Source organism: Lathyrus oleraceus, chromosome 6 (genome assembly GCF_024323335.1).
Source record: "Lathyrus oleraceus cultivar Zhongwan6 chromosome 6, CAAS_Psat_ZW6_1.0, whole genome shotgun sequence".
In the NCBI taxonomy this organism is placed as follows: domain Eukaryota; kingdom Viridiplantae; phylum Streptophyta; class Magnoliopsida; order Fabales; family Fabaceae; genus Lathyrus; species Lathyrus oleraceus.
In genome coordinates this window covers 475,666,522-475,682,155 of record NC_066584.1, presented here as the reverse complement: position 1 = coordinate 475,682,155, position 15,634 = coordinate 475,666,522, and the positions used below count along the sequence as shown (strand labels likewise).

The 15,634-nt window shown below is 35.2% G+C and overlaps 1 protein-coding gene across 1 annotated transcript; it reads right to left on the bottom strand.

The window, feature by feature from the left end:
- Positions 1 to 10,465: 10,465 nt before the first annotated feature.
- On the bottom strand, positions 10,466 to 13,528 carry LOC127098009 (protein DETOXIFICATION 14). The gene is made up of 7 exons (XM_051036507.1): positions 13,108 to 13,528; positions 12,345 to 12,889; positions 12,100 to 12,186; positions 11,919 to 11,975; positions 11,594 to 11,832; positions 11,311 to 11,516; positions 10,466 to 10,704 (listed from the first exon to the last, which is right to left on the bottom strand). Exons 1-7 carry the CDS (start codon positions 13,348 to 13,350, stop codon positions 10,636 to 10,638), a joined length of 1,446 nt encoding a protein of 481 aa, XP_050892464.1. The 5' UTR covers positions 13,351 to 13,528; the 3' UTR covers positions 10,466 to 10,635.
- Positions 13,529 to 15,634: the final 2,106 nt, after the last annotated feature.

Sequence of the window (15,634 nt, the reverse complement as noted above, 5' to 3'; positions counted from 1 at the left end):
GATTGTCCGCATTTTACAAAACAATAACATGGAGAAGTGTTCAAAGTGTTCAAGATTAATCTAACTTACTTAAGAAATATGGAGGTGTAAAGGGACACATGCTGGATGCGATATCACAAAATGTTGGTACGTCATCTAAAACTTAAACAACATGTCATTGTTGCTGCATTTTTGAAGATTTTCTGGTCAAATATTGGATTAGATTTTATTGTTATTGGTTTAGCAATATGATTAGATCAGTGATTTGTTTGACAGCTGGATGAAGATAAGTTCATATTTAAATGAAGATTTAATTTGTAACAAATCATATCTTGTTGGAGAGATTTATGGAACATATAATATCCAACAAATTTTGAATTAATTTTGGACGAAATTAAAGCTAATATCCAAGGAGAAAATCACAAAATTATTATGCTATATAAGGTGTTCAAACCTATATTGAAAAGTAAGCATTTACATTGGCGATTTTAGAGTGCTAGAGTTTATAAGAGTTCTTGTTATTTTATGTATATCACACTATGTTTTAGTAACTTGGCATAATTGTAGGTTTATCTAATTGAGTTGTATATTCAACGTCTTTATGTTCACCTCTATGTTTCGGTAACTTGACATAAAATGTTTGTCTAGTTGAGTTATAATATAATTGGGTTAAACATCAATCACTAGGGTTTAGTGATTGAGAGAAAGTGAGAAGGGTTCTTATATTTAGGGGGAGTCATAAATACAAAGTCATTGAGTAGTGTTAGGAAGAGGCATTGAAAAACATAGAGTTTGTTGTTGATTTTAGGACGAGTTGTACTAAGCTACTAATAGTGAATTTCCTTTCTTGGGTTGGAAGTCAATCCTTCATTCGTAGGTGTTGTTGCATCAAACTGGGATACCAATTATTGTATTCTTTATTGCTTTTCTGGTCCATCATATTGTACAATTGAATATGTGTTAATTGTAATGATTCTGGTTTGTCTTGTCGAACCAGTTGTCTAAGACATCGTGTTCGACATCTGTCCCCTGAGGAACCGAATTTCAATTGGCATTAAAGCGAGCACTCTAGCTTGTTGGGTAAGCTCAGGGGGAGATAAGTTCTACTTAAATAGACTGATGTTGAAGAAGAGGAAGCTCTTGGAAACTCCAAGGCATTGAATGCAATCTTTAATGGTGTGGACAAGAACATGTTCAGGTTGATCAAGACATGTTCAAATGCTAAAGAGGCACGGGAGATTCTCAAAACTGCACATGAAGTCCACAGTCTGTATGTCAAGGTTGCATCTCCTTACAACTAAGTTTGATGAGTGAAGATGAATCTATCTGTGAATTCCACATCAGATTGCATGATATTGCCAACATTTCATTTGCTTTAGGTGAAAATATGTCTGATGGAAAGCTGGCTAGAAAAATTCTTAGATCATTGCCTAAGTGTTAGCTAGGGTTTTAACGTGATGACGTGGATGACGAGTCAATGAATCGAAGATGAGTTGGATGATGCAAATGAGGCACTTCGACAAAAGAAAAGAAGCAAGAATACAAAAGGAAGAAAAGGTTTCCATGGGAATAAAAGAGAGCTTCAACAGGTGAGGATGTTTCGATAAAGTTTGTCCCTAAGACCCTGTCGACACCCAAGATTGGATTTAAGAAGCTAGTCGAAGCCCCTGTATATGTTGTGTGATCTAGGGGACTTAGTGAAAATTCATGCAAGATGAAAAGCTATTTCTCTCAACCAGAGGCTGTTGAGGAACAAAATGAGGCTAAATAACTGCCTTTCAGCCTTATCCAAGACAAGAGACACGTGGAAGATCATTTGGAGACTGTTTTGCATGTAGGAAGAACGTGACGAGTGGGGAAGAAAGAGCAAGTAGTTACTTAGTTTTACTATAAATAAGGATTGTAACTTAGGAAAATTCGTGTGTTGAAATTACTGTAGAACTCACTTACTCAAAGTAGTGTCAAAGAGAGAAAAGAGTGAATTTGAGTGCAAATGTACGTTCATACTCCATTTTATTTATCAAAGTCTTTTACATATATTTGTTTTTACTTGTTTTTTTTCCAATACTTAGTCGAAACATAGCTAACATTTTATGTCTTGTTCTTCATTTGTTCTAGGAGTTATTTTCAAAACAAAACTTTTGAGTGTTTATGCAAACACTACACACGATAATCACAACTTTTGCACATATGTCCTGGGATCATACTAGTCGATCCCGCGAGTGACCCTGTTTGGGAGGACTAATGGTTGTTTTCCAAATTCACAGGTAAACAAATTGGCACGCCCTACGAGATGTCGTGCAAAACTTTGTTTGAAATTTCTGTTTTACAAAAATATTCCCTCAATTTTGAAAACTTTTCAAAAGTTCGTTGAAAGTGCATGAGACTTAGAAGTGGTGCGACAACTAGAAATCACATGAGAATATCCAGAAGACGTACTAGGATGGCTGGTTCTAGAAGCGCCAGTACAAGCACTGACACAAATGAGGATAATGTTGGTTCTACAAACGCGGGCTCAATGCCTGCAACTACGAGCAATCCCAACGCCTCCATGGCCAGTTCGATGGCTATGTCGTCGAGTGTGCAAGAAGAAGTTGTGATTCCTCCATCAACAACTGCTAATATTCTTGTAACTCCAAGCCCCACTGTGGCCATTGAATACATGCCTTATATGTCTAGTTTTACTATGCCGTCCTTTGTTGGTCGTGATTTCCAATATGGGATGCCTACGTCGATGATGGCAGGTTTTTATACCCCTACCCTTCGACATTTACTAATGATGCAACCACAATGTTTTCTGATGATGGCAAGATTTTACACTCATTTGGCACTGAGGTCTGCTATAAGTGACCCTAGTCAAAACTTCCAGTCTTAGTTAGGAAATAGGTTTGGGTCTCAAGCGTTGCCACCCATAACTTCCAACTTGATGTTGGTTATGAGGCAACATATGGATGAAAGTAACCATGAAATGTGTAGGTGTTTAATTGGCTGCATTGTATGGTAAAACACAAATGTCTTGACTGATGTCATGACATGTATATGTAACTACATTGTAGTTACTGCAGGACTAGCTAACACAGGATTATTGAATGCTGTGACATTCATACCTGTCAACAGATACTAAGGAACAGAAGCTCTGTTAGAACTTAGTATTCACTTGCAGTCTGGTTATCAAGGAAGAACCAGACCTGGCATAAGGCCTACTGATTGAATGTCAAACTGGATGTTGTGACATTCATCATTGACAGCAGCTACTGAAGATTGGGCAGAGTGGTGTTCTGCTATACTTCAGCACTTTACTTAGTTTGTTATTCAAGAGAATAGCAGAACTAACTTAAGGCCAATTGTGTAAATGTTAAGTTGGACACTTTGACATTTACTAATGTAAGCTGGTACTGTAGTATGGTCATATTGATCATGTACAGGTCAGCAGATTTGTACAGTCTGTTTTCTGGGAAAACAGACTCAGCATATGGACCTTGATGTCAAGCTGAATGTCGTGACATTCATGCCTGACAGCATATGCTAAATTGTAGGTTGTTCAGTTTTCTGTTACAGCTTTCTCAGGCTATTCTTTAGGAAGTCAACAGCTTAGAGAAAATTCAGGAAATCAACAACCAAGCTACATTCAATGAACCTAACAAATAGCCTATTTGTTAGCAACCTAAATATTGAATTTGAGGGAACGTATGTGACCTAAAATTCAGGAAAATACAGGTGCAAAAGCCCAGGTGCTGCAATATAAAAAGGAAGGCATTCCTCCATTCAGTTTCAGGGATTTTGAGGCGTGAAGATTTAGTGTGTCCATCTTACTTCACTGCTGTATTTTTGTGAGTCTAGAATTAGACGTATCTTGTAAGCCAAGTCATTATCAAATAGATGATTGCTTTGGCATAGGGTGTTCATTGAGTTGTAAGTGTTGTGTCACTCAAAGCTTTTAAGCGTGAGTGCTGTGTATCTTGGTTTAAGCTGTGAAGCATAACCAAGAGTTGTTTTTGAAGTGTGACTTCAAAGTGTTTTTAATATCACTGAGGTGATTGAGGGGGAGTGAGTAGGAACTCTGATCTTAGATTAAGATTGAAATTGCATTGGGTAGGGATTAAGTGATAAGTTGTAAACGGGTGAGTTTAGCTTTGAATTGATACTACTAATAGTGGATTTCCTCCCTGGCTTGGTAGCCCCCAGATGTAGGTCATGTTGGACTGAACTGGGTGAACAATTACTTGTGTTATTTACTGCACTTACAATTAAGTTCTGCATAATCCCTGTCTGTGCAGAATTGGATGTCATAACAACCAGTGTGACATCCAAAGTCTGATAACTAGAATTTCAAAATGGTTAACATGTTAACCAGGAAAATTGGGAATGTATTCAATCCCTTGATTTGAGACACTCATCAAAGCTACCAACAATTGGCTGCCCAGATGTCTCGAATAACAGACTTCTTTGGCGTCCCACAGCCACAAGTTCGACCAGTGGCGCCACCCCAAAGTTTAGGAGGAGTCAATGAGGGAAACATGGTGAATATGGGCCAACAATATATACCCAGGGTTGTCGAAATGGAGAAACCCCAACCACAAGTATGTATAGTTCAAATAGGTCAGGATGTGAATCAATTAATACAACAAGTTTGACAAGATAACTTGGCGGGGCAAAATAACGTTGCAGCCATAGTTGAACGAATCATGGCCCAAAATGGGCTAAGTATGGATTCGCGTCGACCCAACTATACTTCCCCTTTAAAAGAGTACGTCTTGCAGACAGAACTCCCCAGAGGATGGAAAGTCCCTAAGTTCACCAAATTTACGGGTGATGCGGCGGATTCCACAGTCAAACATATCGCTCGTTATATGACTAAGGTCGGGGACATAACAAATAACGAGAACCTTAGGATGAGATACTTCCCTAGTTCTTTAACCAAAAATGCATTTACATGGTTTACTATGCACTCTAGTTCGATTAATGATTGGACACAGTTAGAGAGGTTGTTCCATGAGTAGTTCTACATGGGGCACTCTAAAATTAGTTTGAAAGAACTAGCGAGTGTAAAGCAAAAATTTGCTGAAGATAGATGACTATCTAAATAGATTACGATTGTTGAAGACGAGGTGTTTCACACAAGTTCCTGAGCATGAGCTTGTCGAAATGGTGGCTGGAGGTTTAGATTACTCTATTAGGAAAAAGCTAGATATGCAATATTTGAGTGATATGGCCCAATTGGTTGATAGGGTTCGACAAGTATAATGCTTGAAAGTAGAAAAAGCTAGAGCGACTAGAAATAAAAAATAAAGGGTAGCGTTTATAGACATAGACGAAAATGACCAAGTGTCGGGCGTCGAATGTGTCAAAGAGAATGACATCAATATGGCCGAATTAAAACAAGGGCCATTGTATATATGCAAACTACTTAAGTCGTCAAATGGAAAAAATCCTGTCGAAATAGAAAAAAATGATAAGTTCCCTAAGAGAACTTACACTTTCGACGTGACTAAATGCAATGATATTTTTTACTTGCTCGTTGCAGATGGCCAAATAATAGTGCCACCGGACGCTAAAACGCCGCCGCCTTTAGAGCAACAAAAGAAAATAGGGTTTTGTAAATATCATAATTTCTTGGGACACAAAACCTCACAATGTTTTCTTTTCAAGGATCTTGTACATAACGCAATCAAGGATGGCTGACTTAAGTTTGCTGATAAGGGAAAGGCACAGATGCAGATTGACGCTGACCCATTACAGGTGGAAACTCATTGCTCAGAGCCTTTGCAAATCAACATGATGGAAGCTACTGCTGAAGGTTCTGACATCAAAGGTGTTGTGGGCCAGAGATTTATCTGCTGAATGTGAGAGATCAAAAGCTGTTGAAAGCCTCGACAATGATGTAGACATGACTAAGGCTACTAAAGACCTTAGGGCAAAGTTTCTTATCATTTCTCCTCAAGTTCTTCAAGTTCAATTTTATTGTAACCTTTTCTTTGATTTTATTTTTCTACATAACAAACTAGGTATCAGAGGGAACAACCAGATGATATAAATATATAACATGACTTATATGCAGAATGTTTCATACACTGATCTTGTTTAAAAACTGCATGAGTTGCATAAACATGAACTTCATGAGCAAGAACTGTAGGTACCTCATATTCAATATGTAAATAAGTTGCAAACAAAATGTAATCAGGTCTAGAAAGACTTATATCATATTCATTAAGAGAAGTAACATGTGCAGTAGGAGTAATATGAAGAGGTGTAGATGTAACATCCTTCACATTTGGTTGGGTTTGTGTTGCCTCAAATATTACAACAAGGTCTGAAGCAAGCATTTCAAACTCGGATCAATATAAGTAGTAGCTTGGTTTGGTGCAGTAGGAACTTAGATTGAATTATATGATGTAGTTGTCACTTAGCTTGAATTATATGATATAGTTGACACTTGTGTTTAATTACCAGATGCAGTTGAAGCTTGGATTGAATTACCAAATGCAATTGGAGCTTGATTTTTCTTTGGTTTTCTCTAAAAATACAATACAATAGATTAATACAACTAAATCACAAACATAAATAAATGATACAGTATATTTATCATATCTTTCTTTTTTTTAGCTTTAGGATCAACCACGAGACAACTTCAACTTTTTGCACTATGGCCATGTATGCCACATCTTATCCAACAATAAATTTTCTATGTCTTTCTCTTATTAGGGTCCTTATCAGGTTCCCTCCTCCTCAATTTCTTTGACCTTCCAGGCCCTCTTTTGTAGTTTAGAGGTAGCATTTCTTCAATATCAACCCCATACCACATGTCTTGTCCATTAATAGGACTTATATTAAAATTATAGTATGCTATATAAGTATCCTTATAGTTATAGTCATCCACAAATTCTTTAGGACGTTGGTTCTTAAACCCTAATGCAGATACTACATGTCTACAACGGATGCCTACTAATTCCCAAAAATTACAAGTACATGTCCTTTTTGATGTGTCAACAATGAAAATATGCCTCGTATGAATATGTCTAACCTTCTATATTATTTCACCAGACTGGTTTGGAACCCAATTACCAGTAAGTTCAACTTCTTTATCTAATCTAAGCCTAGGTTTAGGCATTATTCTATGTGCCGCTTATCAACAATTTCTCTTAAACTAACATTTTTATTCATCAAGTAATTTCTTATTCATTCACACATGGTTAGAATGGGTTTGTCTCTGGAAACTAGTGTTGTGATATTAAAGACTTCATCAAAATGGTCGTAAGTACATCACATTTGGCATGGAAAGAAAATGCATACTTACACCATGCTTTGGTAGGTATTTTGGATAACCATTCTCAAACATTCACATTAACACACTTTAATACGTTCATCTTTGCATCCCAAGCTTGAAAATATATCGCTTTAGCACCTCCAACCATTAATTCCTTAACGAGTGTGTCTCGCCCAAACTTCTTTTTGAAGTTGGCATATAAATGCCTAAGACAAAGTATGTGCTTAACCCTTTCAAACAATTATTCAAATACATGGATCAATCCTTGCAAATAGTAAGAATTTAAAAACAAAATGAACAATTCAATAACATGAAATGAAAATCCAAAAAGAAGCGAAAAAGAACACTTTAGTAAGTTACCTTTTGTTGGTCAGAAGTGAAAACTCATATTTTATCTTGACATATGTCCTCCAATAGTAAAGTAAGAAACCACCTTCATGACTCTTTTGTTTTAATTTCACGAACACCAAAAACTAAGGAAAAGTATTGGTCATTTGGGTCTCTATCAATAGGAATAAGAAGAGTCCCTCGATAATTGGTCTTAAGATGATATTCATCAACTTCTGCAAGTTGTTGTGAAAATATTCTTAAATCCATCAAAGCAAAAATAAAAAACGAGCAGGCCTTGGTAATAGTGTTTCTCTAACCCTATTCACATTAATCTTACAATTGTTCCCAAAATTAATCCTCCTTAACTTTGTAGTGTGCCTCCATAATAAGTTGTATTTTTTTGTTGCATCACCCTCAACAATATCTTTTACAGTTTGTTTTGCCTTCCATGGCCTTTTTTTAATAGTTATCCAAACAGAGAAATTACTCATAATTTCAAAAACAATCTCACGAATCTTAACACCATTTGGAGTTGTCATCAGCTAGTTGCCACAGACTTAGCAACCCACTTGGAATTTATTGAGCTATTATTCAAAATTCTAGCACGCATGTGAGTACATACCCACTTCTTCATTATATACATGTGCTTATTCCCAACTTTACTTACAAGTGCCAAAAATCCACATTTTTCCTTGCAAATTACCCTTACTCTAACTTTGTCATTTTTCACAAATCTTATCTCTCTCCCATTCAAGATTGACTATTCAGTAATTGCTTTAAATTCTTTAAGTGATGTAAACTCCAATCCCATTTTTAACTTGTAATTCCTGTCCAACTCCTCCACCATAAATTTATCATACTTTGGTCTCTTCTCATTATCTGAAGCATCATGGTCATTATTATCAAGCTCGTTAGCATAATTAACCTTCATCTCATTATCCACACCATATGATGAACCAATATTATCAACAACATTCACAATTTTCTTTCCTATACTTTTTTTCAACAACTTTTACCTTACTTTGTTTAGCATTGGCATCGTTTTTTATCAATGATATTAAATCCATCATCCAACCAAAAAGTCATTTCACCCTCACTATCATCAAATGTTATACCAATAGCTTCATCCTTACTAATTTCATCATACTTTAATTCAACATCATTTTCATCATCTTGTTCACCTCCTTCAACATCATTTCCAAAACCTTGTTCACCTCCTCCAACATCATTTCCATCAACTTGTTTACCTTCTTCAACAACATTTCCATCATTTTCAACTATGCCTTTAACAAAATGTTCAACATATAAGTGCACTACACATTTCATTTCAATAGCATATTTATAAACCTCATAAGCATAATTATCATTGACCATTCTTTTGTATTTATCATCATCGTTTTTATACCACCAGAAACTATATTTTGATTGATCAAGACCACTAATCTCTTTCAATATACCAGTTGCTTCGAAGAAACTCCACTTATTGGAATATATGTCAAGTATTGCATGTTAATGTCCCCCTTTGTAATAGAAAACACAGCCCCTAACGAATCGACCCCATAATGGAAATTCACAGTAAATCTCATCTTTGGAAATTTCAGCTATTTTTTTCAAGAACAAACACACACACATAAAAATAAAGTAAAGGAACCAAATTTACTTCACCGCAATTACAACCACGCACGATCAACCACACCGCATAATCTTCCCAGTCGAATGCTCCTTTAATCTACCTCAGTCCTCTTCCTCAATTGTTCGCCTCCCTACATCTACCTCATCTGTTTGTCTCCATGAGTCGTCACTAACCCTTGATTGAGTTTTTCCTTTGTCACAGTAAATTACATGGACTATAAGAGAAAATATTTTTTCGGGATTTTGAAGTGGAAATCAATTAAGCAAAGTCACTTGATGACTCAACAATTGGATCAGGAACGTTTGACACGTAGATGTTTTTGTAAGGGACACTTGACGTCATTGACTAATTCCAATAGATACTTAACATTTAAAGACTATTTAAAAAAAAGTACAGGGACGAAATCCAAAAACTCACTAACTTAAATGGACGAATCATATATTCAAGCCAAGATTTAACACAATTTTTCTTTTTTATTTATATATCAAAGCAAAACAAAGATTTACTCACTCAAACTCATTAGATTTTCATGAATCACGAGCATAGGACTTTAGAAATAATTTATTTTGAAAATGTTGTGTTGTAATTGAAGTTGTTAGTGACTTACTTGTAATCTAGTAATCTATTTTTGAAGGTTTTAAAAGTTGGGTAATGATAACTTGTGCCCCAAGGACACAAGTTAAAAGATAAATAAAGTAAAAAAGTCTTGGAATTTGCGCGATGAACTTAATACAAAATTATAATTAATGATTCTATTGTTTTTTTCAATAAAAAATTTCCATTTGTGGGTTTCTTAATTTGTGCCCTTGGGGCACAAGTTAGCATTACCCTTAAAAGTTTGGTAAATTTGTTGTTTAGGAGTTGATATTAAGTAACTTGCTATATAAGTAACTAATTACTTCATAATTATGTTCACTCAATTACCAATAAAGTTTTGATTCTCTTCACACATAAGTGATAACTCGAATCCTCTTCTCAATTCTTAACATTTCTCTTTCCTTTCTTATCATTCTTTCGCAATTGATCAAGTGTCCTATACAATTGCTCCAATAATATAACATTAACAACAAAGGAAGCAACATCTTGTTGATATTTAAAATTGTGAGTTGTTAAAAAGGAAAGAGTTATTGCCATGAAGTGAATCTAGAAAACAAAAACTAAAAAATTTATAATTGAAGATGAGAACTTACTCAATTGCTTTTACTTCATAATAATGATAAGAAGTTTCAGACACACACTAACTATAAGCTTGACAAAAATTGAATCCAGAAAAAAAAATTATCATTAATTTTATAACTCTCTTCTTGGTGTGAAAACTTTTTCCTCTTTATATAGTATCTGACATTTGATATTTTACTCTAATCACATTGAGCTATAAGCTTTACAGATGTGAACTAAACAATCTGTAAGCTTTGAAAAATCCACTCCATTAGCTCAAAACTATCCTATCTTCTTCTGCAAAACTTCCTTCAAATACTCTTTCCCTTGCTCTAGTTGCCTGCAATCATAGACCCTCAAGACATTAGTATATTTCAATTAAAACTATATATATATATATATATATATATATATATATATATATATATATATATATATATATATATATATATTCAAAACTATTCCCGAATGTCAGCTCAGTTGGTAGCTGTGCAGGGACACTAAGAGTGAAAGAGTTAAAAGACCAGAGTTCGATTTCGTAAAGACGAAAATACTAACATAACAACTTACATACTAACCGCTTATCAAAGATAGCATGGTCCAAGATGACTAACAAGACATATTCGATGATCAAACTGACTAACAAGAGTCACGTTATTAAGTTTGATCGTCGAATATGTCTTGTTAGTCATCTTGGACCATGCTATCTTTGACCGCCGTCTTAAATTTTAGGAGGTCCTTTGTAGGTTTGTCAAGGTTTAATTATGTCCAATATTTTCTGAGACCCTATTTAGCCTCTATTTAATCGTGTCAAGTTTTAGGCCCTGAGTGGTAGTCCGCCTTGCACGCCCTCAAAAACGGCCCTGATTGTGACAACGCGTCACACATTTAAAGACCAAAATCTGGAGAGAGGTAGGGTTATAGAGATTTGTAAGTGAAGGCAAACCTGTTTTTCCCAGTTTGTGAAACTTGTTATAAGGAATAACAAAAGTGCTTGACAGAAGGCACCAACAAGTATCCCAATCCACAGTCCTTTTCCTCTCAACTCAAACCAGAAACCCAACACAACAGCAATTGGAATTCCACAAGCATAATAAGCTCCAAGATTCACATATGCTCCCAACTTCTGCCAACCAGATCCTCTAGCAATACCTATAACATAAAAGTGTTACATTACATAGCATAATAACTCCGACTCCAATAATTAGTTTCGTGAATAAAGAGCCAACCTGAAAGTGTGCCGTGTAAACTATCCACTATAACATTTAGACTTATCAGAGGAACCATAGCTGTTACATAATGCACCACATCCTGCTCGTTGCTAAATATATAACCAACAATCCGTCGAGAGGCGAAAATGGTGGAACTAACCAAAATTGCCTCGGAAACAGCAAGAGTCATAGAAGCATACACAGACAATCGCGCTGCTTGTGGATGTCCAGCTCCTAATGCATTTGAAACTCTAGTGCTGAAAAACGGAACCAAAAGAAAAATCAATCAGAAAGATCAAAAGAAATAGCTTCACTTTTATTGTTTAGGTAAATGAATCAAAACCTTGCAGCCGAGCCAGTTGCTTCTGGAATTGTATATAATGTTGAGATGATTGATAAACTGTTCACGAAAAATAACCGACGTTAACCATATGAATGCAGCCAATATTTGATTGCGTTACAATTAGAGTACAAAATTCAAAACACAAAATAATTCATAGTTGAAAGAGTAAGAAAAGTTGTACCATATCGATAAGACTGAAGTTTCAAGCTGTGGATTTGGTAGAAGACCGGAAAGAAGGACTAGGAGCTCAAACGACCACCATTCAAGGCTGAAACAATCAAATATGTAAGAAACAAATCATGGTTGAAAATCGACAAGAAAAATGAAGACTCTAATGTTGATACGATATCAGAGTAAAAATCTTTACACTCTCAACAAGTCACAAACAATCATATATGCAACTTTAAGAGAAGGGAACAAACTCACCAAATCATTCCTGCTGAAGGAATAGCGCAGCGAAAGAACTCTCCTATTCCAACAAACGACTCCATAGTAATTGGAACCCGAGTTTTTTCGCAATCAGAAGAGAAATTCATGTACAATCCAAGTATAATCACATTCAACCAATACGAAGTACCAATAGAAAACGCAGCTCCAAAGCAACCTAATCCAGATTTAAAAACCAGCAACCAGCAAAAAGCTACATGGAAGCAAAGTGTAACGGAAGAACTTATAACAAGTGGGGTTATCAAACTTTGCATCAGAAAGTATCTGACCAATGCTTGAAGTGTTGCAAAAGCAAATAAAGCAGGAATCATGCACATTGCAAATTTTCCGGCTTCTTGCGAAATCAAAGGGTCTTGACCAAGTAAAGTCAGTAGCTTCCCCAAGTTGAGCCATAATATTGAGAGAGGAACACAAACGAGAACAAGAGAAATGATACCGGTGTAGATTTGAACACCAACTCTTTTATATTGCTTTGCACCATAAGCTTGTCCACATATAGTTTCAAGTGCACAAGACATTCCATACTGTTTGATATATACCCAAAAAAAATGCAATTAGTTTCATATTCATTGGATCTCATGCAAATAATACAATACTAGCTCTCAAAATTAGCTTTTGTAATTTCAATATATTGAACACTAGTGTGATAGCACAATCAAAATGAGCAAGAACTAGTGACAAGAAAAATAAAATAGAAACACAAATACTAGAAATAAGCCAAAAATAGAAAACCAAGACTTACAAGAAGACTGAAGCCAGAAACACCGCAAAGAGAGATAGCAATGGCAGTACTAGAAAGAGCAAGTTTACCCAACCGACCAACCATCATCATTGAAATAATCTGTAAAAAATACTGCGACAGAGTCACAGTAATCATAGGCAAAGCTAGAAAACCAACATCTTTCACCTCTCGAACGAGCAAACCCCACGTTATGCTTCTTCCTAATTCACCTTCTCTATCTTTCTCTAACAAACCCTTTTCCATTATCTTCTACCTCTATATTATTGAAATTCAAATTCAAATAACACAGTTTTAAATGTGATGCGATGCGATGCTACAACTCGACGACGCTCGTTTGGTATTGTAGTGCAAGAATCTCGTAAGGGATAATGGTTTTAGTAAATACTAAAAATAGTACAATTTTGGCTTTTAAAGGTTGAGTTTAGGTTAGAATTTTGAAAGGGACGTTTCAAAAGCAGCTTTTGGATAAAGATGTAGGAGTATACCCTAAAATAATCACGTGCTAAGCAGTAGGTAGGCTTGTTTCAATGTTTGCCAGCCTGGATTGATTCCACAGTGACAAATATTTGACTAATTAATTTGTCGACATATATGCCCATAATAGTCCCACCAGATCCACTCTAGATGTGTTCGATTTAGATTTCTTGACTCAAATGTAATTAATTTATGAGAAAAATAGTGATGAACTTAAATTGTAAATTTATTTTATACTATCAACTAATGATGATCATGCATCCCGGTAAATCAGATTAAAAATTTTAAAATACTGATATGACATGACGAAATGATATTTTCTTATTGGATGACAGTGTAAAGTGCATCACCATTAAACTCTTAATTTATTTGTCTGAGTTATTTAAGCGGCGAATATAATTTAGGATGTAGAAATGTATACAGAGAAAAGATGAAAGAATTTTTTTCTTATTTTTTTATAATTAGTCTCATTAAATCAACGATATCTGATTTGTTAGCCGTCAAATCGAGCTCGAATTTGAAAGATAGATTCGTAACATATATATATCTAATTTTTTACCGTTCAGAATTTGAAAACAACGCCTGAGATGGGAGTTATCTGCTTCACACTGAAGCTGCATATTTGAGAAACAAAATTCAGTTTTTTTTATTCTTATTTGTAAGTTAGTTTGCTTTGTGATTTGTGGTTGTTAGCACTAATTTGTGAATCACTTTAAGACTCTCTTGTATCTTTAATTGACTATAGTGAAGTTATTTTTTGGTCTTGACGACTTGTGATTTTTACTCGTATATTGAGGGGGTTTCCACGTTAAAAACATCGGTGTTCTTTTGTGCATTTATTTGTTCGATTTGTCGTCTTATATTTATTTTTGATTCTCAAGGTTCCTACAAGTCTGAGGAATTTTATATCCACTGCGTATTGATCTGTTATTGTATCTTAATTTCTCATTGGAGTGACATCAGAGCTCTTGATTAAGGGTTGTTTTACTTGTTTAAATGATGGAGTCAAATAAAAAGATGAAGATGATATTGTTGAATGATTCTAATTACCATTTATGGAAGGACAAGATGAAAAACTTACTATTTATGAAGAAATTGCATTTACCGGTTTTTAGTTCCGCAAAGTCGGATTATGTGTCTGATGAAGAATGTGAGTTTGAACATCAACAGGTATGTGGTTTTATTCGACAATAGATAGAAGATAATGTTTATAATCATATTGCTAATGAGACATATACACAAACTTTGTGGGAGAAGATAAAGTCCTTGTATGCCTCTAAATCAGGGAATAATAAATTGTTCTTGTTGAATAGCTTCATAAGTTTGAAGTATAAGGAGGGAACTTCTATTTCAGATCACTTGATTGAATTTCCAGGGCTCCTTGATTACATGTCAGGAATGAGTATCAAATTTGATGATGAACTTTTGGGATTATTTCTATTGTTATCTTTACCAAAGTCTTGGGAGATGTTTTAGATTTCTATCACAAGTTCTGCTCCAAGAGGTGTTGTTTCTTTGGAAATGGCTAAGGGTGGAATTCTTAATGAGGAGATGGGAAGGAATGCACAAGGTTCTTCATCTTAACCCGAGGTACTTGTCACTGAAAATAGGGGGAAAGTCATAAAAAGGAACCGAAGGGTGGTAAGCAGAAGCAAGTCCAAGTCGGGATACAAGAATTTGGAGTGTCATTATTGTCACAAAATAGGACACATATAAAAGTATTGCTATCAGTGGAAAATCGATAACAAAGGAAAGAAGGGTAAGTCTAAACAAAGAGACAATGAAAATCATGACGATGATCGTGTTACTATTGTTACTAGTGATGATATTGTTATTCTCCATGATCACGAGGTTGTTAATCTTCTATCAGACAAGAGCATGTGGATAGTTGACAGTGGTGCTACATTGCATGTTACACCAAGGAACGATTTCTTCACATCTTATACTTATAGTGATTTTGGAGTGTTGAGGATGGGTAATGATGGTGTATCTAAGGTAATTGGTGTTGGTGATATTTGCTTGAAAACCAACATGGGAATGTAATTGTTGCTTA

Coding starts and splice junctions, on each gene's coding strand:
- LOC127098009 (XM_051036507.1), bottom strand. CDS start 13,350: ATGGAAAAGGGTTTGTTAGAGAAAGATAGAGAAGGTGAATTAGGAAGA. Junction 11,833..11,918: donor GCAACTGGCTCGGCTGCAAG/GTTTTGATTCAT, acceptor TCCGTTTTTCAG/CACTAGAGTTTCAAATGCAT. Junction 10,705..11,310: donor TCACAAACTGGGAAAAACAG/GTTTGCCTTCAC, acceptor CTATGATTGCAG/GCAACTAGAGCAAGGGAAAG.